The 23,008-nt window shown below is 37.5% G+C and overlaps 1 protein-coding gene across 1 annotated transcript in view; it reads left to right on the forward strand.

Annotated features, from left to right (window-relative positions):
- Positions 1 to 289: 289 nt before the first annotated feature.
- The window catches only part of LOC103810720 (1-phosphatidylinositol 4,5-bisphosphate phosphodiesterase epsilon-1-like), a gene marked incomplete at its 3' end in the record, with an annotated part of 100,277 nt that continues 77,558 nt past the window's right edge, over positions 290 to 23,008 (forward strand). Inside the window, 1 exon segment of the mRNA XM_009083636.1 lies at positions 290 to 1,477. Within this exon segment, the coding sequence (XP_009081884.1) occupies positions 290 to 1,477 (1,188 nt within the window).

The raw sequence follows: 23,008 nt of genomic DNA on the forward strand, positions 1-23,008 counted from the left end.
GTGGGAAGAGACAAGCTGAATGTCTACGTCGCAATAAGAAACTGGTTTAAAAATGTTAGTGCTTCACACCAGTAAGCCAAGTTTAGGAAAGCCTAGTAGCCCATCAGTAAAAAATTTTACTGTTTTGTAAAACCCAATTCAAGAACAAGCAATCAAAACATATTTTACCATGTGTTCCCTGGTTATTTAGCACTGAATCTGTTCCTACACTGAAATCATGGTGTGAGGGTTGGTGGGCAACACCCCACCCCCATCCCCAGCACGCATCTAGCAGCTACAGACTGTCAAGATGACCTCTGAGGAGATGACAGCGTCTGTTCTGCTCTCTGTGGTACAGGGTAAAGTGATACCTGCTCAGTCAGCTGGAGATGAAAATACTGAAAATGCTTTGGACACCAGTGTTATAAAAAGACATACTGCCAGTCCGGGAAGGCAAACCACACATGCTCTCTCATACTTACACAGACTGGAAGAAGAAAGTCTGCAGGGCTCAGTGCCCAAAATATTCTCTCTGGCGAAAGAACAACTGTCTAATGACAAGAGTAATGAAAACTTCTGGGAGAGGAACAGCTCCATCCCTGATTCAGTGGAATTTCTTAACATTAACTGTAACATTGTACAGAAAAACTACAAGAGCAATATCCCGTGCAGACAATTGTATCAATCTTGTGATCCTTTAGCACGGGGAGAGGCACGTCTGGAAACTGGAATTCCCGTTTCGCTGGAAAGAGCCATGCTTGCTGAAATTCAGCTGAAAATGAATGGACCTTCATTAAGAAGCCAGACAGCAGTAAATAAGAATGACAGCAGTGATCCTGATAAAGTGGCCTTTTTTCACTTGCATTGTGCTAGTGAAAGGAATATATCAAAGGCTTTGTGCAGTTTACACAACAGCTTCATTTTGGATGACTGCTTGCAGCCCGTGAGTGTTGGGGATGGTAACACCACGGGTTCCCCAGCCTCCACTTGCAGCATAATGGAGCTGACAAATAATTGTGAGAATGAAAATGGGCAGCAGTTGTACGAAGATGCTTTAAGGGAGAAGTACTTGTGTCTGGAAAGAGCACCACGCAAGGTTAAAGCGGCCTGCTCAGGTCACAACTTCTGTGGAAATAACTTTACTGGAAGAATGCCCTCAAAGCCCTTTCTGAGCCATTTTGAGGACTGTAATGATAACTGTGAAGAAGAGTTGGAAGAGGATTTTTTTAGAAACAAAAAAGAACGTTCCACATTATTAATAAGGCGTTTCTGTAAAAACGATAAAGAGGTTAAAAAATCAGTTTATACTGGAACGAGAGCAATTTTTAGGACTTTACCTTCAGGACACATAGGAACTGTTGCTTGGACTTACATTGAGCAAAGGAGAAACAACAGTGGCTTGAAGCTTTCTAGGATTACAACAGAACAGCTAACTATAATTCAGTCATTAATAAAATGGAAATTTAATTCCTTTCTTGAGAAGTCTTTATGGTATGAGGTAAGATTTTCATAGTGTCATTTTTTGTTGTTTTTTTGTTTGCTTGGTTTTGGTTTTAAAGTTTCAATAACCTAATGATCTTTCTACTAAAATAGTGCCTTCGACTGTAAGCCCTTAGTAATACTGAATAGGATATTTCACTTAACCATGTTGAACACTATGTTGAATGCTGCTCTGAAAAAAACACTATATTGTCATGCTTTGAAATTCATTTTGGCTTAAAATAGACATAGGGTAAAATGAATAATTTTATATGTGTATGAAATGTTTAGATACATATATATAAACATATATACCCATATAAAATGTGTATAGATACATATTGATATATAGATGTATGTATAAATTTATATATGGTAAACATTATTGATATATAAGAATATAATACACCTATATGCAGATAAGAATATCTACACATTTTATAGATATTTCTATTTTAAATAGAAAATATACATTTTTAGTTTTGCACACATAAAATAGATGTATTAATCTACATTATAGTTCCACAGTTTTATATATATAGCATATATGTGAATATAAACCTTTGATGAATGTATTAATGATATAATAGTTCCATAACTATAATAATAATATTATATGTGACAGTATTGGGCCACAGTGAAAAGCTTTGCTGCTCTGAAAAACAAAGCAAAGTATTTTCCCCAAGTTCCTGATAATTTTGATGCTTCTACAATTGCAAATAATTTTAAAAAGTAATGGTTGAATAATGTATATTAATGTGCTGATATTGTCCTGATTTGTATTCTCTTAAATTAGATAATACACAAAATTCTAAGTTTAGAATGAAATCATGAATGCATAAATTACTATTACAGAAATGACATAGCACATCCTTAATATATTATTTTAAGCAGTAAAAGATCTTCTGTGATGATGGAAATTAAATAGCTGTTGATGATTACTGAGCATAGCAAAAAAGGGTGTGATTTTTTTTCTCTGTTAAAATATGTGAATAAGCTCTAGGGAGGAGAAAAGGATCAAGGTAAAGAGAGTGTGGTCAGCTAAGCTATGCTTGTGAGCTGGCCCTAAATAAATGTAAATCTCTTCTGCTGGAAGAAACTTCTCGCAGTTAGTGCTCAGGTACTTCAACAACTTTCAGTAGGACTGAAATGGAAGAAAAGTTAGTCACTTGTATAGAATCATAGAATCATTTAGATTAGAAAAGGCCTTTAAAATCATTGAGTTCTGCTGAAAAATGGATCAAATGGATTACCTGAAATTTTGGAAGTGCTAAGAGAAGAGCAGACTCAGTGGGTCAGGGACTCCATGACAGTTGTGCCCTCCTGAAATACCCTCATGTCCTTCTAGAAACTATTATTTTTCCAGCCTCTGTATTTAACCTCTTTATGTGTAATCTTAGCATTGTTCTTCTGTTGTTTTAGTGTCAAATATTATTTCTGCAGTAATATTTCTACGTGTTTATGGTTTGTATTATTAGCACTAGGGATGGATTTACACAAACATAGAAATTAACTTAGTGGATGTGACCAATATCTGGACCTGTTGAACGTATGCACTGGGTTAAAATAATGAATTATGAGGGTTTGTAGGAGGCTTTCATGCAAATAATCAAAGGAAGAAGGAGAAAGTAGTAAATGAATGTGGTAATTTGTTCTTTCTTTCCCCTTATCTCACCCTTTGAGCATGCATTCTGTTTGGAATAACTAAGTGAACAGTAGTTCTGTTCTTCAAGAGGAAAAAAAAGTTGGAGAAATTAAGTTTTCATAGCAGTACTGGTGTAACATGGAACAATAGAGACCTTTATGTTTTAAGCAGGAAAATGTGGGTCTCATTTGTGCATATCCCTTACATAAAAATTCTAGCGCTAATAAAGGAAAGGCATTGAACTGTCATCTTGCTGAATAATTTTTTCTTTCTCTGCTTAGGGAGGTGGCACAGAGGCTTTGCACCATCTAGAAAATACATCAGATTATATTCTTTTTCATGTACTGTTTATAGATATTTTAAATGCAGATTTAGATGACTCTTCTCCAGATTTAATGTACGTGTTACATGAAGAGAGAAGATTTTTATGTTGGGTATTTTCTCTGATTTTGCACATAGTTTTGTAGCTATATACAGTAGCTATATACATTCTGTAGCTATATCCATTTACCCTTACCAGATGGGTGTGTGTAACATGGCTATTTTATCCATTCATAAGACATTTGCTTGTCTGTGTTGAACAGAGCGAGCCTCTCACATTAGTACATATGAAAGTTGTCATAAATCCAAAGACTTTGCAATAGAAACAAGCAATGAGAGTGCAAGCTTTGGTGTTGGCTTTGCTTGGGCAGGGACAGTATATCCAGCTACTTGGGTTCAGCTCAGCTGCATCCTGTTAGCAAAGTGGCTAATGACAAAAGCCAGAGTGGCATATGTGAGAAGTTAGCTTCACAGTGCTGGAGCATACTTCTTTTAATCCTGATATGAAGGTGTGTTTCTGCTATGGTGGCAGTGTAATATGGCAAAAGGAACCAGGACTACCATTGACCAAAATATTAAACTTGGGCAGCTCACTAGACTATTGCAGGGTGATTCTCTCAAGCCAGGTGAGTGATCTCGAGATCTCCAGCTGGCAGCTGCAACAACACAGTTGCAGTGCATACTAGCTGCATTCTTTAGTTCAGCTTATTTTGTAGGCATCAGTACTATCTTTGCTGTGTCATTACATTCCTGGTGCTGGGAGTTTGAGTAGTTCAAGAAGCAGGAACTCTGCTGGCTTGCTTGACTCTCTGCTCAGACAGACGTTAGCACTCTGATGTATCTGCCAGTCTTCATAGTGACCAAGGCACTACTGAAATGCCAAATACTAATAAGACAACAATTAAAAAAAATTAATTGCCCCACATCTGTTTCTAGGTAGAATAATGATTCTATTATAGATTCATCTTGAAGGAGTGTTTCATAGTTAACGTAATGATTTGGTATAGCTCATCAGGGTTTCTTTTCCTCCATGTAGTGTCCATGGTGTTTCTGTGATTCCTGTGTAAAATCAGTGTAATGCAAGGATTTGTGACTCTGCATGGCTAATGTAAGGAGTCTTGTATTAACATTTCTTTCTTTCTACAAGGTTGAGCTATAGGCAGTTGGGGATAAATGTTAACAAGGAGTTAAGGATTAAGAAATAAGATTTGGAGGTAAAAATTTTTTCTGTCCAGTTTTATTAATGTGATATCTAAAATAATCATCGTGGATAATATTTTAAAACAAATAGAACCAGGCACAAGTTCTTTTCTGTTTGATAGTATTTGAATATTTTTTTTGTTTAGAATTAGCTATTAATTCTGAATATGCTCAGAATTAAAATAAACATTTGTAACTAAGATAAATATTAATTTTAATTCTGAACCTACAGAGACCTCAATTTCCTCTCCCTGCAGCCTCCCTCCCTCCCAGAGCTGTATCAGCAACTCTAGTCAGTGTATCCTTATTGCATGCTTTTCTGGCATTGCTGAAAATTTAGATAGATTGATTATTTCACTATCAGGCATGGAAAAAATGTCTGCTTAGACAGTTTCAACAACCTTTTGCACCAACTAAATACAGGTGCTTGTTATATCAACTGCTGCAATACGTTTATGAACAAAGGAAGGGTTAGTAATGCTGTATATTCAGAGGAACATTTTTGATTGTTTTTTCCTCTAGTGTTGGGTTAATTGTAACCTTTTATTGTCAATATTTTCTCAGAATGAATAACCTCCTTTTTTATCTAGTAGCATATTGGAAGATACACTTTTCCAGTGCATTCAAAACAAAATTTGTATTATGAAGAGGCCTATGCTCATTCTTAAGAAGTGAAACAAAATCTTGAAAGCAACTGAGTTCCCCTCTGTGCTAATAATAAAAGCAGCATAAGAGCCTTGTTTATGTGCTGTGCTTCACTCAGGTGAATGATATGACGTAGTAGACCTAAAGCTTGTGGAGTGTCCACATGAAATTACCTGGCCATAGGAGTCTTAGCAGTGAAGTTATTCTACCAAACTCTGTGAGATTCACAACCCACAAAGCAGCCTAAGAAATAAATTGTTACCAGTTTCACTTCTCGGTTATTCCTAATTGTTTCTGTAGAAATTTCAGGTCTGGGTATACTGTGATGATATCTTTCTGTTATATGTGGTTGTCCCACAGGTTTTTTCCTTCTTACTACATATTTTAAAAGCTGGAATTCTTTAACTGGACTTTTACTCTCTTCCCTCACAGTTTTGCATGCATAGCTAAAATGTAGCAGTGCTCTTTATGCTAAAGTTCATGCTATGCTTGTATTTTTTAAAGATAACAAAAAAGGCTGGTTTGTGATTCCATATTGTGGACTACAGGCAGATTTGAGCTTCGAGATTTTTTGGTTTTCCATTTTGAATTACAATTTCTAGTCCAACACACTGAAAGGAATTTACAGGAAAAAATGACATAAAGCAAATAATCTGTGAGTGGCTGGTGTGTTCCTCCACTCTAATTTTTTTTATCTGACCGTGCATGAGTATTCTGCCCAATGTTATCATGGGTTTTAGACATAAAGTTTTATATTCCTATGTTAAAATACTTGGTATGTATGGATGAGCTGGTTTTTATTCTACCTGGACCCTGTGTTTCTTTGTTTAAAGAAAAAAGTTAATGAGCAAAATTGACTACTTGGAAAAAAATTGGAGAGGCAAAAGGGAATCCAAATAGGCATGAAATTATGTTTTCCCTTCAGTAAGTGCTGTAAAAATAAATTGAACTTTTTAAAATGTAGCTCTATACTTATATTTGATTTGGGTTGAGTTACTCCAGTTTTAAAGGCAAGCTTTAAAAATAGAAAATTTACCCTCTGTCTGTAGAAAAAATCAATTTTGAGTGACAGAGTTTGAGTTATATATCTTAATACTTTGTATTATTTTGTAGTTGTCTTATACCTTTAACAATATTAGGCCAAATTATGAACAATAAGTTTTAGCTGTGAGCACACTAAGGTTTTTAGAGCCAATAGTGTGGGAGTCTTGGCAAGAGCAATATATTATGCCTTCAGTTTTTCCACATTTTCTGACTTTCCTTCTAGTGACTGTTCATTAACTGTAAAGAAGCATGAAGGTCTGGTTTAGAAAATCTCCCTGCAGCACATTAAAGAGTTCATTGCAGAGTGTTAGAGTTGGAGACCTTCCTAAATTCTTTCTCACTTGAAACAAGTTATCTCCATTACCTGTATGGACTGTTGACAAGTTGGGTGTTTACTCTGGTATAAGTGAATAAAAACTGTGCCATACAAAGATCAGTCTCAACTAAAATCTGAATTTATGACATTTCATATATATTTTAATTTATCTTGCTTCTTCTACAATCTTTAGTTTATTTTAAAAAGAAAGATGTCTAAATTGGAATAAGCTTGGGCCAACAATAATTTGGTAGTCACATATCGGTATGGAGTGTCAAGAAGGACTTGTGGAAAAATATCTACTGTAAAATTATACTTGCCACAATACCTAAGGCATCTTCCATAAGATATGAGGCTGTTTGTGAAAAGTGATTTGATAATGGTTCTGAGCCCTCTGGTCATGAAGAATTTTCTTGAAAATACAGACTGGTGACAGCTTAAACAGAAAATTAGCAATTGAGCATATTATAGCCCTTAGGTGCCGTCCAAGTACATATGAGCTGAAGTATCAAGTGACAGGGGAGCTCTGAGGGTGCTCCCACACCAACCAAATCCAAGTACATATGAGCTGGAGTATCAAGTGACAGGGGTGCTCTGAGGGTGCTCCCACACCAACCAAAGCTGATTACATCAGTGCAGCAGTTGGAACCAGGGTGACTCAGGGCAGTGTGACAGCATACAGCTTCCATCAGGAATGTCGGAAGTGGAGCAGTGCTGGAAACACAAATATTTAGCCCTGGCATTTCTAACCATTTGTAACTTCAAAAAATTTTCATTCTCCTAATAATTTCACTAGAAAATTATATAGCTAGAAGCTATTACTTTCCTGCAAAACACAGGTATCAGACAGTGCTTCTATGGTCCTGCAGGTTGTGTGAATATAACCATGTTTTTAACATTGTCAGCTGTAACCAGATAGAATAATTTCTGGACTGAGATTGAAGACTCACTTTTGAGATGTGCTTATCAATCCCATACACGAGTATGAGAGAGGAAAAAATGTTGGATTGTGGTCATTCTCACAAGATAATATTCTTGTCTTCTCATTTTTGTGAAGTAGAAAAGAGTCTTTTCATCTCTGGAATTGTAACACTTATGGTAAAAACTTAAGATTTCCTTGATACAGCAGATACTCAAAGACAGAAACCTACAGAGGAGTTTGCTGTCATAGCATGGAAACATGCAACAGTACTGAAAAAGTTCAGTTTTACTTCGAAATCAACACATGCACTTCTTGCAGGACTCTGAATACTGTAACTCTTGTGGAAGTCAGTTTGGTTTTTCCCTTTAGCTTTTCCAGTAGCTATTGAGTGTTGCCACCACTTGGACTTTGAATACGCAGTATAAAAATGTGAGCTCCTTTTAAGATGATTAAAAGTGCTTCTTATGTACTGGTCAATTTTATTTTGTTTTCCTGACACTGTAAAAATTGTTTTCAAGCAATCACAACAGGTACAGACCTTCATTAGTAAATTGTGGGCAAAACAAAGGATGTATTATTAGCTGCTCTAGTTTTTTGTTACAGCAGTCTTAGTTCTTAAAGTGTTTAGGAATTCCCTGCAAGTATTAGAGAATGGGTGAAATCCTGGTCATACCATAATCTGTTTAAAATCTCCTGTTGGGATAATGTTGTTTGGAGGGAGAAAAAGAAGCATGTGCAGAATGGAGCTATTGGCTTCATAGGAACTGTAATTTTATGTAAAACATTTTGAGAGACAGATGTTTGCCAAACTTATATTAAGCAGTTTTAAAACTATAGTTTTAAGCTAAAAGATATTCTCTATATAAATATGTGTAATGCATTGTAATATAACTCAGGTGGGATTGTTAACCTGACAAATGAAACTTCCCACAGTGTCCTTCAGTTGCACATGATGTTATTTGCTGTGCATGTTACCAGACTGTGTGGAAGCACTGCTGCTGGACTTGAATCCATATCCTAGCTGTCTTACAAACAAGTGGTGATCTCATCTGTCCTCTATACTTAGAGGCAGTTAGTTGTTAGTGAGCTCACTCAGGGTTTGGAGAAGATAAACCTTGCCCAAACACTCTCCATATGCTGTGGCTAAATTGTCTTTTATCTCAGTAAGCTTAGAGGCTGTGTGCTGCACTCTAGTCTGCAGAAAAGACATATTCTGAGTTTCCAGTGGGGGAAAAACAACTTATCGAACTTACCCACCGGTTCCAACTGTTAATATTAGGGAATTTTAGGGTTATGTGCATAAGAGCAAAGATAAAACAAGTTTTTAAGAAAAATATATATAGCAAATCAGCAACTAAATATTTCTAGGCTAAATAAAGGTCTGAATGATAATTCTGAATAGTTTATCTTTCAGCAAACACATGAGACTGTGTCTGAGCCATGGAGAGTTCTTCTAAATGTAATTGTGAGTTGAATCAAGGAAAAGTCTCCTGAGAGAAAACTGTCCTCAATCTTCTCTGTTTTAAGTGAGGAATTTATTTTAAGTGACTTTACAGCATCCTGCCACATTCCTGAGGCCATTATAGTTTGGACCCTGTGCATATGTCAGATTTTTTACTTTATATAACCACATTACAGTTGCCATGGGACCCACAGCATTTGACTTCCCATCTGTTGTGTACAATCTTGGGATTCCACTAGGTGGTTTGTGTATGTAAAGGTATATATATTCATGGGAAAAAATGGTTATTTTGTGAGAATTCAGAATATTTCCCTTCTATGAAATTAACTGGTATTTTGGCTTACCTACATGTCCTTTTGAAATTTGCCTTCCTTGACAGGCTGAGGAAGTTGGGGCTGTTCATCCTGGAGAAGAGAAGGTTGAGTGAGGACATCAGAGCAACCTGCCAGGATCTGAAGGGGCTACAGGGAAGCTGGAGAGGGACTCTTTGTCAGGAGCTGCAAGTGACAGGACAAGGGGCAATGGGTACAAATTGAAAGAGGGGAAATACAGGTTATATATTAGGAAGAAGTTTTCCCTGTGAGGGTGGTGAGACACTGAAACAGGTTGCCCAGGGAGGCTGTGGCTGCCCCAGCCCTGGCAGTGTTCAAAGCCAGGCTGGATAAAGCCTTGAGCAACCTGTTCTGGTGGGAGGTGTCCCTGCCCAGGGCAGGGGATTGGGACTAGGTGATCTCTAAAGTCCATTCCAACCTCTAAAATTCTGTGATCCTGATACTTAAAATGCAGTCAGGGAGAACTACTAGAGTGCAAACTCTTTTGCTACATGAACATTTCATTGTGGTGTAGTGATTTGCTGTCAGCATAAAAGAGGCTTTAGTCTGTTCACACCAAGTGACTGTAGCAAAGATAGGTAGAGGTTATCACCAAGCATGAAATATAACATGGATCATATCTGAAACAGCTGTATATTAGTTTTCTTATTCTCTGGTAGTCCAGAAATAGTTTTTTATTTCTTTATCTTCCTTTAACCAACAGATTGTGGATGGACTTTTACAACAATTTGAATGCTTCTTTTGAGTGACAAAGTTGATTTATCTTAACAGGCATTTGTGAATCACTGCACACATACTTTAGCTTGCAATGTTTCTTTGCCATTGGTTAGGAAAAACTGCAAAACCAGCCTTTGTAAATGATGATCAGTTTTGAGTCATATTTTTTTCAGTTTTGGATACATTTCTCATCATGCTTTAGCTTTGGCCAGCTGTTTCCTGTTTTTCCTGCCAGTGGTTCAGCTGCTGAGGAGACAAATGCATCAACAGTTTGTTTCAGAATTAAAATTACCTTTATAAAATGAAGGACAGTAATGGAAGGGTAAAACAAATAAGCTGGACACCATTACCAGTAAAGTTATGCTGAAATTCAAAAGATGCAATATTGTTTGCAGTACCTAGATGCTTCATATATTACAAAGTTTTGCTCTACAAGAAACTTACTTGATACTGAAAAATTCATTCAGCATCGGAAACACCAGGGTGAACCTTTGTGTGGGGAATTTGGGTGTGTGTGATGGAATTTTTCAAGCAGTTCCAAGGGTTTTTGTTCATATGAGAATATTTTGATTTATCTGATATATGATCTACATAATGACCTGACCATTACATCATATTTGTCCTGTTCAGCCTCTCCCCTGGTTTTTGGACTGCTTTGGGTAGAGGATAGTGTGTCAGCTCCCATGGCCAGTGATTTCCCCTGGACTGAGGGCTTTAAATATTCCTTGCCTGTTAAGTCACTGTCCATCCTATCAGTGAGTAGCAGAGGAAGAACTTGGGCTGAAGGTCTCAGCTCCTGAACCTCAGAGAATGTGTTTGCTCCCCTAGACAATGTTCTGTATCCCTCAACTATTTTTTGTTTTTACCCATTTATAAGCCTTATCCCATACCATTTTTAGTGCTCTGCAGACTTCTACAAATGCCAGCCTTAATAGCATTTATCTCAGGATATGGTCCAGCTGTTGACATTTGAAAAAGACTCACCCCTGCATCTTGCACTGTCTTCATTTCCCTAAAGCTTTTCCAGGCTCCTTCTCCCAAGGTTAATTTTGGTGGATGACTCCAAGATCTGCTCTCTCTTTCTAGCCTTCCTGACCTTGGAATTCTCCATGGGGATTCTCATTAAAGTCAGTGATGGGAAGGGGAAGGGGGAAGCATTCCCCTCTCTCCCTTGAAAAGTAAGTTATAACTCCTCCTAACTAGTTTTACTCTTTTTACTTCAAGTCTATCAAATAGCTGTCTGTTCTTGTCCCCTAGAGCCATTCTTGAACTTACCCTCAGCTTGCTTACTATTCCCTAGATGAGTGGTCTTTATGGAGCCTCCTTTATCCTTCAGTCTTTTCGATATTCTATATATACACTTATATATTATTATTATATATTTATATAAAATTTCCCAATATATTTTCCTTTAGTTCTCTACTACTAAATAGTATTTTTTCATAGTAATCACAATCTACTCTTCATCCAAGCCTAATAGTTAAGGCTGAAGTTCTTTCTTCATGCAACTGTGTGGTTTTAATGGGCATTGCTGCTTCTTAGCCTTAGGTCTAGCTTTGTTGAGCTTATATGAATTTACATGTGGTGTCTGTACCATTTATAGCTGTTATATTTCAGTTTTAACTTCTTTTTTTTTGTCTTCTTTCTTTCAATGTTCTTTTTGGGGATTTTTTTCCCCTGTGAAGGCTGGTGAACAGCATTCAGACTTCACATTGGATGATTTAGATGCAAATAGTTGTACTATTATACTTTGAGACTGAAATTGGCTTTTCAAAAGAGCTGGTATTTTTGGCTGAAGTTAAATGACCATTTAATCAAGTTGTTGTAGAGGGTAGTGCATTTTTAAGCTTTTTTTCCTGCTCTACTCCTCAGGAAAAAAAGAAGTATTTGCTAGTTAGTATTTATATTAGGCATTAATGACTAAATTCCTCTGATCCTTGCTGAATTTAAATTTTTTCAGTCTTCAAAAAACCACAAGGAAAACAACAGCCAAGATGAAAGCAGATTCACAGGACATACCCATGTGGTTGTGACTCAGTGGATCCAAGAGAATAAAACCCAGAAAATCCCTTTTTCATTCAGTAAAAGACATGGAAATTGATTTAACAGGAGTGGGCAGAATTTGCTAATGAGATATGAAAGGTAGTTAACTGAAAGAACTAATGAAAAGGAGCCAGTGTTCTATGAAAAACTTGGAAGGAAAATAAGAGATAGTTGACAAAGGGTCCTTTGAGTTTTGGGACTTGAAAAATGTAGAGAGCAAAGCCCAGCAAAATCTGATTTCCAAACCTAACCAGAGCTAACAGTTTTGCTGGTGTTCTGTGGCACTAAGATATATGTGAACCAGTGCTAGTGTTGTCATGATGGTTATATACAAATATATACACTTTCAAGTAGAAATTTAAGGAAAATTAATAGAATTTGGAGATATTATTAGTCATAATTTGATTTCTCACTCATTTTGAACTGAGACACACAGGCAAGGCTTGGCATGGCAAGGCTAAGCGTGTGTAGCAAGGCTCAGTAGTTGGGGAATTTTAGCAGCTTCTTGAGGTTTTAATTAGACGGTATTTTGTAGGTTTTTGTTTTCCTGAACAGTATTTTCTGCTATGGAAATTATAAGGTGAAAATAACATGATTTTTGGTTAGTTTTGAATGAGTGCTACTTTAAAACACACAGATCTGCAAGCAGTTACTGAGTCTCAGGTTTGATAATAATCAGTTTCAAATTCTTACCTGGTCAACAAATGGAATTGAATAATGAAATAGAATGAAACTTAATTTTTGAAAGCTTAGAATAACAAAGTTTCTTAGAAGACTAATATGAGGCATATCAGAAAATTTAACACCGCTGCTGCTCCCTCGAGTCTCTGTGCTTACCTCTGTCCTGGAGAGGAGGAGCAGGATTCCCAAAGTTGTCTCGTTCATATATTGCCATTATCATGGCAGGAGTAGTACTTAACTTGTACACATACAAGGAGAGTTTTTCGTTGCTTTGGTAACATTGTCTATCATTAATAGTATGTGCACCACAGCTTGGAACCCCATGACTGAGTCCATGACTTGGCTGGATCAAATTTTGTAGTTTTTGATTGAGATTATTTGATTCATGTTCTGTTGATAAACACTATACTGGCCCCCATAAAGTTAATCTAGACCATAAGTTGTTTTCATTTTTGGTGAAAAGAAGAAAAGTTGACATGAAATGTAATTTTAAAAAAAGAAATTAAAATGAAAAGCCCTGTAAGAATTATCATCATTCTGTAGTCTAACTTATGCCTCTGCCCCAGCCATGTCCATATTGCCCTTTTTCATTGCCTCGCTCTCCTCTGGCCTATAATCTTCAGCATATGTACCTTTTAATTTCACATTTTAAAGTGCTGCTTCTGCCTTTGCTGTAGTCCTTTCATCAGGTATTATGACTCCTTTCAGCACTGTGAGTGGGCTGAGGGCATTGAAACCCAGGGTCCAACACCACTAAAATTATGGTCTACTGAAACCTTGCTGACCTGGGCAGAGTTCTTTCAGGGCCTTCCTTGCACACATCTACCATTTAATGTTCAGATTTTGGGAAGGAGGGAAGAAAATGCTATTCCTTCTATTAGCATGTCTTACCTCTTAGGCTTGTCCTGAATCACATCATGGAGCTTCTGTCTGTGCTGTTTGTGACTGTGTCAGCTCCAGGTGCTTGGGAGGGAATCCCACAGCTGTACCAGAGACCTGGAGCAGCTGCAGCTACCAGGTGAGCAGGGGCTGGATGGCACAGGATGCCTGCAGGGGAGAAAAATGAGTTCAAGGTTTCCAGGTATTTATTTTTAACAAAACCTTGCCATGTTGTTAGGCCAAGATGTTAAGGTACAAAGGTCTTCAAGACCACTTAGGACTGGGAAAAAGCTTCTTAATGACTTGTCAGGATCAACATTGTGGGATAATAGTTTGGGATATATTTGTCTAGAACAGGTTTATCATTATTGTGTACATGAAAGATCATACTTTTTTTTTTTCAAGAAAGGTCCACAGATATACTTTTTTTTTTTTTCAAGAAAGGTCCACAGAATAGATTAAGCACTGCAAGTTATTGACTGGCAATTTGAAACCCCACTATTTTTGAAACGTGGCACTGTTGTTGCCACTCAGCATTCTGCAGTTTTAATTTTTGTGCTTTTCTGACCTTTAATTTATATTCCATAAGTGAGCACTATGAGCAAGTCACTGACACCAACTTTCTCTAGCACAAAAGTACTTCACTTGATTTTCTCTTTCATCTGGTCTTCTGTCATTAAGAGGGTCTCCTTATTAGTATGTCTATTAACACATGTTCAGCCTTTGGTCCTCTACATTTATTAACACAAGACACAGGTAAGAATGAAGGGCCTACAAGAAAACACACTCTGTGTGTCCTGCCTGAGTCAAGTTTGATCATAGGATTTGCTTGGACCAAATGGCTCTAGGACCAGGAGTCTTTGTACATCCCTGGTTCAAAGGCCTATTTGCTAACTGATGCAAGATGTTACTGTCCAACCAGTTGTTGTGCTGTCGAAGGTGGTGCCTTTGGCTTAGCCAAATACCATGGACAGATGCAATTGAGCTGACTGACAACAGTCAGAGAAAGAATAAAGTCTTTAACTATTCTTTATCAGAGCTGATCACCCAAAACAGGAGGGAGATGATCTGAGAAAGCTTTGTTTATACAGTAATTCTCATTATACTTATCTGAAGGTAGAATTCACCAAAAATGTTGCAGCCAAAATTGCTAAATGCAGGCATTTAAATTAGACACCAAAAATTGCTAATTAGTACTCTGGATAAAGCTATCATGATTTTCAAGATGCTGAAAGCTTTGTGTTTCTCATAATCAGACCACCAACATTTAGAATCATCACAGAATCATAGAATCATCAAGGCTGGGGAAGACCTCTAAGATCATTAAGCCCAGCCATTAACTTGTCACTGCTGTAATTCCTAAACCATATGACATGTCTTCCAGTGTCAGATCCAGATACCTCTTAAACACTGCCAGGGATGGTGACTCCACCACCTCCCTGAGCAATATTTTAGTGCCTGAACACCCTCACAGTGAAAGAATTTTTCCGAACATCTAATCTGAATTTAAAAGTCTTAGGGGTTGACAGGTTTGATTTTAGGAGTCCAGTTTGAAACTTTAGGCTTAGGTTCCCTTGAAACTCTCACTGAAAGTGTTGACAGGGCTTCTGCATAACTGTCATCATTGATTTCCAATTAGACATGGTTTGCATGCATGTGTACATGTACACACATATTCAGGTCATAAGTGAGTGAGAATATGTGATACGATACCCAAAATGATAAAATTGTTGTCTTGCTGCAGTTCTTTTGACAATAAAACTTCATTAGAGAAGAATTCTTATACTATATTTATGCTGACGCAGATCTCTGCAAGGATAGTGTTACAGGTATAACTTTCCTGGTAGAACTGTATTAGCATCTCCTCGCTGGGAGGGCAAAGGCTAAGGTTTCAAAACTGCTCAGAGATGGCTGTGTGTATTTTAAAGTGTGGAAATTGACTCATTTTTCCATGCTGTGATTACAGCATGTAGCCTTTCATGTGCTGAAACTGTATAAATTCTGAAATATTAGTGAAATTTGCACATTAGAAGAAAAAGAAACAGGAAACATTCGTGCCTGTCACTGAAGTTGGACTATATTTGAAGTAACATGTGAGGCATGTGCCATCTGGTGGATAGAATTATTCATACAGGTTTATTGGTAAACTTGAGATATATCATTTAAAAAGAGGCTTCTATTAATGTTTTACAACCATTTCTGTTCTCTGCAGCAGCATTATCACTTTTAATTGGCATTGGTGGATATTTCTTTAGTCAGAAGTAAAAGCAAAAACATTCTAAAAACTGAATTGAAGACAAAGTGAAATTCCGAACTTGGCTTTGGTGTTTGATTGGGATTGGTCTCCCCCTCTACTCTCATGAGACCTCACCTGGAATACTGCACACAGTTCTGGTGTCCTCAGCATAAGAAGGACATGGAACTGTTGGAGTCAGTCCAGAGGAGGCCACAAAGTTGATAAGAGGACTGGAGCATCTTCCCTGTGAAGACAGGCTGAGGAAGTAGCAACCTTCCAGTATCTGAAGGGGCTACAGGGGAGCTGGAGAGGGACTCTGTCAGGACCTGCAATGACAGGACAAGGGGCAATGGGTACAAATTGAAGGAGGGGAAATACAGGTTATCTATTAGGAAAATTTTTCCCTGTGAGGGTGGTGAAGCACTGACACAGGTCACCCAGGGAGGCTGCGGCTGCCCCAACCCTGTCAGTGTTCACAGCCAGGCTGGATGAAGCCTTGAGCAACCTGTTCTGGTGGCAGGTGTCCCTGCCCATAACAAGGGGGCTGGGGACTAGTTGATCTCTAAGGTCCATTACAGCCCCTAAAGTTCTACAATTCTATGGTTAGACAACTGGATGCTTAGAAGAAAACCCCCAAAACCCAAATGGAAAAGTAACCATTTCCCCCCACTTCAAATATTCATTCTAAAAATTTCAAATTGTGCGCCAGTTACTCAAAGGTCTTCTTTGCTAGACATTTCTCAAGCCCCTGCCTTATTGCAGATTACAATCTGTTTGACATGATCTTTGCAGATTAGATATCACTCTGTGTCTGCACTGGCAGGTGAGAGTGGATCAGCCTCTCAGACCCCACAAGCTCCTGTCATACAGCAGTATTCAGGTGCCTTTGCCTGCAGGTCGGAATGGCATTTTGCCAGCCATTTGGAGCACAGTTTCATTAAATACCACTTTGTACAGAAAGCTATGCTTCCAAAAATGTTAGGCTGCTAAGACATGTGAATGCAGATGTGACTTGAGTACTTTAAAAGCCTAGATTAGGCAGATACAGTGGCCAGGATTAAGTATTTTTCTTTTCACACAATGCTGCATGGGTACATGTCTTCATGACATATTTTTCAGGACAGTTTATGGAGTACACATAACATGGGATAACAAGTGGAGCAGTCAATGTATATAGATTCTGATAGAGAATTTCTGTTATGTTGGTGAATAGTTTTGATTCTTTGCTCTTTTATGGACAGGAAGGAATCTAACATCCTGTTATCTACTGAAAGACTGATAGTGCAGCTCCCTCATTGTTTCTTCAGACTGATCAAACCAGCTATATAAAATTTAATTTTCCTAAACTTATTCTTAGCATATTAGAAAATAATTGAAGAAGTACTTAGTAATGTCTTTCATACTGTGATTTGCTACAGATTGGATCAAATAAAAGCAAGTTTGTGCTTTTAGTTTGATAAGGAACAAATTATTCAAATACATGGTTATCAATGCATGTGTGAAATGGAATTGTCATCACCATGTTGTGTCATTGTTCCATGAGCTATTGAAAAGGCAAGAAAAGAGCTGAAAGACAACACAATAGAAAAAACAGGTAATGTTATTGCTTCCAAATGCTCCTGATTTCACAGGGCTAGTTCAGGTGTCTGCACTATGCTGCACCACGTTCCCAGTTCTGAAGGTTTATTAGTTCAGTCATGGTGCACAAACAAGAGAGATATTTAATTGCACATGGAAGCATTCATGGTTTGTTTTGTCACTGGAACTAACTGTCTACTTTAGAAGTATTTTGAAAGATTCTTCTTGACAGTAAATTTACTTAGTGTGGACTCAACAGACTTATTATATGTGACTCCAAACTTTCTAGCTCTGTTATTCTTCTTGTAGCTAATTTATTTCTTGACATTCAGAGATACATAATGTTTAAAAATACAGAACAAGTGTTCACATTATTTGCAAAAATTAGAGTTTGAAGTGTTTTTGCACTGTGGTATAACAGAGCTTGTTTCCAAACTAAGCTGCTTTGGCACATTTTTGTGTCGAGTATTTCGTGAAGGAACAGCATGTACAAGCTCACCCCCTTTTTAACTGTTTCACTGTAGAACAGTAGAACCTTGCTAAAATGTCTACAGGTTTAAACTTTTTCGCATGATCCTGCAGAAATATATGTGTCTAGAATGTTTGATATGACTATTTATCCTCAGAAAGCCTTCAAAAAGGTTCAACTAACACTGGTGTCTAAAGTTGCTTTGAAAAGATCCTTTCTCATGAATTTTTAAAGCATTTTCCACATGCTGCTGTTTTCTTCCCATGAAATGCTGAATGACTCCTCTCATATTGCATTTTAAGAGAAAAGGTATTTTTCCCAATCTGATTGAATGATGTTCAGCCAAAGGAGAAATATAAGTGAGTTCTGGCCCAAAACAGGCTGAAAGATTAAAAATTAAAAGGGGGTGTGTGTGTGTGTGTGTGTGTGTAGACTTGTTTTCCTAATATTTGGTGGGGGAATGTTTTTATGGTATTTAAAAGGGATTCAAGGATTCCCTCAGGCAATTTGTGGTGTAGCCTCCTCCACTTTCATTGTAGAACTGGCAGAATTTTTCATGTTTTCATTTCCAGCTGAAGAGCACAGTTAGAGAGGAAGGTGGGACATTTTCCACCCTAACGGACCAAGCAGAAGAGTTAGGTCTTTTCACAGGATTTGGGATGTCACATGGTCAATTCACCAAGGTCCCACATTTTATTTAGGAGAATAAGGTCCATGATGTATATGCCAAACCTTAGTTTTCTGAGATCCACCCCCTTACCAGTTTGGGAATCCTCAGAAAATGGTTTTAAGTTGGGGTTTGTTGTTTTGCTGACTTTCTCCTACAAACCAGACAAAATAATCTTTCCCTGAGGTGAATTTGCCCATCATGGAGCCAACCTCTCTTGCTTTTTGTGCTTATATGGCTTGAACAGAGATGATATTTTCTCTTGGATACCCTTATGTCATGACAGTTATGTTTATATGAATATAAACAAAAAAGTATTATTCTGAACAAATTATCTGAATAGAAAATAAATCTCAATTTGCTTTGTGTTGTTGATTAAAATGTGCTCCGTGTTCACATATGTATTTGAAAAACATTTAAAAATCTGTATTCATTAAAATGTTGCTTTTGGCAAAATGAAGAAAAGAAACAGTTTTTTCATGTAAAGAACAGTGCAAGCACTGAATAATATAGATTGCATAAAAGAGCAATTTAAAATGATTTTTTTTTCTTCAGTCAGTCTTCACTGCTATGCATTTCGAACAAGTTTAGGCTTTAAAGTCAGTTAAGCCCATGAATTTGAAAACAGTCTTCACTAGCACATCTTTAAATCCAATTCCTTGTTGGAACAACCTGATTGCCCATTTTCCTTTCTACTAATTGAATAAGATTGTGGGCAAAGCTTTTTTTTTTTTACTTGTTTATACCATTGTCATGACTATAGAAAGCAATTTTCCTACCAGTAGGTGGAATCAGGTGAAAATCCTAGCTATTAAACACAGTGTGTGGCTGTTATTTTCTCATCCAGCCAGAAGAAATCACCTGAGTAGTTCCAGTTCTGAAGTTCACAAATAACAACAACTTTCTGAAAACCATCTAGCTCTGAAGGCTACAAATTAGGTTGATAGTAAGTTACCATTTATGTTTAGGAATTATATGACTTGGATACAGGTTCCTTATGTTCCTCTGCTTTTGGAGAGTACTCCTGGATGGGTTAAAAATGTTCTCTTATATGACGTCTTCCACAGTCAGACGAAAGGTTTCTCTTGGATGTTTTCTCACAGTCATATTCTGTCTTTTTTGCATTGTCTGAGTGAAAAAAAAATCTGTTATTTGTTGTTCAGTAGGAATTTTCTCCTGGGTATTTTTCTTCATGGAAATTTAGAATTAAAATCTTCAAACTACAAATACTGATCTATATGATAGAAAAAAAAGTAAAGTCCCAAAAATTCAGGAGAATCTGAGATTTGTAGACACTACTTTTGAAAATAATTCTGATCATCTGTCAGGTTTTTAGTATTAGTGTGTTTTCAGACCCCTTATGAGGAAAGTTGGCACTATAAATTCTCTTATATGTCTTGGTAGCCTTCATAAGAAAAATGGGAATAGAGGTTTCCTGGTTATATTACATGTAAAGTTTTGGCACTGTTAACTCTTTGTTAATTTGATGTATAATTATTAAGGTAACGGGATTGTCATATAGTTATGTCTCCTCTGAAAAACCTGTGTTTGTGCACACACCTCAGTATAAGAGTGACTGATCCATACACCGGTTTACTTTTTCCCAACTCATTGAAAGAGGTGTGTAAGCCCTTGGAAAGGTCAGGTGGTGGACAAAGGTTTGTCTAGCTTTGTAATTGTGGCACTTGAAGGAGAGTTGTTCAGTGAAGAGTGAGACACTGGAAGTTAGAAGTTACAGATTTTCCTTCAGACTCTTCCTCTGAATAGTTTTGATTTTGGAGATGTTATTTACATGCTTATTTTCTCCATGTCTGCTGTCTTTGTAAAACTGTAGTAGTGTTACATACTGATTTGGGGGTATAGTTTGTCCTCCTCCTGGACATTTTGGAAAGTAGGAGAAAAATTTCATCCACCCAGTGTGGGAGAATTTCTGATTGCTAATGGACATGTGAGCAATCCAGCCTTGCTAGCAGGGCCTAAGCAAGCTGCAAGCTAAGTTGGTCAAGGACACAGCTGCAGCTGGAATGTGAGAAAGGAGGTAGAAGTATAAGCAGCTCCTGGCTGTGGGATGCAGGAGCTGAAGATGGTTAGAGGTAGAGAACAATGATTGGGGCATTTTATGTTGAGATGTTAATAACCAATTATGTTGTGTGTAAGGTGGGCTAGTAATAGTAGTTAACCAATGATAAGTGGATGCTTATAATAGGTGTGTATAAAAGAATCACTTTTGTAAATAATAAAGGAGAACAACCATACTCATATTGAGATTCATCGTTACTCCAGATCCGTCTCCCACTCCAACAACCCAGTACTTGTAAAGCTTTTCAATAAACTTTATAAATTAGGAAATGTACAGGAAAAGAGATGTTAAGGCCTTTAGTGATTGACAGTGCTGACTTTCCACTTGGTCTATGTCAGGTATAAAAAGTGCAAGTTAGGCTTCAATCTGTTTTTCTGAAGTCTGCTAAAATGGTCTTCTGCATTTTTGTCTTTCTTCCTTCTTCACTAGTGTGACTTTATGAGCTGGAGAGTTCCCATTTATGTTCTTGGAGGAAATAATTTTTCATGGGAATGTTTTTCTCCTTTCACTGAGGAGAACCTTTCCAGGGATGGTTTGGATCAAATCATACAGAGTATTTATGATGAAAAGCATAACTTATTTGGAGTAACTCAAAATGCAGCTTACACTTTCTCAGTGAAAGGACTGGAGTACTTAATGTATTGCAAATGCATGTCTTGGTACAGGCACAGGTTCCAAAATGTCTAAGAAGCTAAAACCTTTTGGGACAAACCTACACAGACAAATTTCATGAAAGGTATGTGGGAGAACTTGTAACACCAGAGTTCTGCATCTGGGGTTTTGTGCTTTGGGACAGCCTTGGCAAGCAGACCAAAGAGGATATGCTGGATGTTGTCTTCAATTTTTTTTCCCTAGGCTGTATACTGTAATATGATTCCTTGCAGACATGTGCTCTCTCCAGTTCCACTCAGATGCAGAAGTAGAAAGCTGATATGTGTTTGAAGAGGAAATACAGAGTTTGCTTCTGTGCCATAGCACAAAGTTTCTGCTCTTTGCAGTGTCACAGAAGGTCACTGTGAAATTAAAGCTATTTTAGAATTGACAGGCTCTTAATTAAGAGGTCATATACTCAGCCTTCTGCAGAGATGGTTTGTTCTTTTTGGAAGGAAAACAAAGCTGAGTAATAGTGCACCTTCACCTTTTTGTCAAGAAAATCCTGCAGCTGGAGACAATGTCATCTGCAAAAGCAGGTTTCACCATTTATGCCTCATGTGCTGGCACAATAAGCTCTAAACTGTCATCCCTCAGGCATTTTGCAGTGGTTTGTTTACCTAAAATTCCTTGACATTATTGAGACAACATAGCTTTTCTTCCTTGAACTGGAAGAACAACAAACAACAAAAAAGCTGTTGATGTGGGTAGGAGGGAACAGTGTTGTTCATCTGTCGGATTCCACAGATGGATGGAACCTCCTGCAAATCTTCTCATGCTATTAGGCCCATATGTTGTGGTACTGAAAAATACATGAGAAGTGCATTTGACAGGAAAAGCATTTGAGTTTTTTGCTGACCCTGTGGTAAGGTGACGAGAGCAAGGATAAGTGGTGGCTGGTTTAGGTCGATACTTAACTCATGTCCAGCATGTCATATTGGAGTTCCTGATGAGATCTTACAAGAAGCTCAGGCCTGACAAATGAACCTAGACTTGTCAGCTGCCTCCTCTCAGTCTTCTTGTGTAGGGAGGCACTTTAGGGTGCTGTCAGTTGAGTTAGTTTGACAAGCCTGGATGATGGGGACATGATGATCTTAAATTCAACTGATAGAGACCATTACCAAACTATACGTGGAATTTAGATAGTGTTTTGTTCTTCTGCTCAAGCCTTAAGTCCCCAAAGAGGAAAGGGAATTTCATTGTTTATCTGCCAGAAGTGCACTTAAATTGTGTTTGAATAAATCTGTTAGATTGTTGTTTTGCTGGGATTGCCAAGAACAGATTGGCTGTCTTGAAGTATTTCTTTGCATAGTGGATCATGCTGCACATTAAAGAAGCTTAAAAGAGTAAAGCAGTTTTTGTGCTAGATGGTATCAGGGTTCACACTGTTTGGATAATGATGTGGTCATAGGCGCTTAGAGTGAAGATTTTTTTATGGTTTCCAGGAGTTAGGAATTTTCAGTTCAGATTATGTCGTTCATACAGGTGATTTGTTCCAAATTCTAAAAGAACACTTTTGCCGCATTAGAAGAATGTGAACCTTAGCAGCATATAGCACATGGGTAAAGCTACAGATTGTAGAGGTGCTTAGCTAAATCCATTCCATATATTTAAACCTTTTTGTTAAACTTTGGTTGTGTTTCTTATTGTGTTTCTTATATT

This window comes from Acanthisitta chloris, unplaced genomic scaffold (assembly GCF_000695815.1).
Source record: "Acanthisitta chloris isolate BGI_N310 unplaced genomic scaffold, ASM69581v1 scaffold21371, whole genome shotgun sequence".
Taxonomy (NCBI): domain Eukaryota; kingdom Metazoa; phylum Chordata; class Aves; order Passeriformes; family Acanthisittidae; genus Acanthisitta; species Acanthisitta chloris.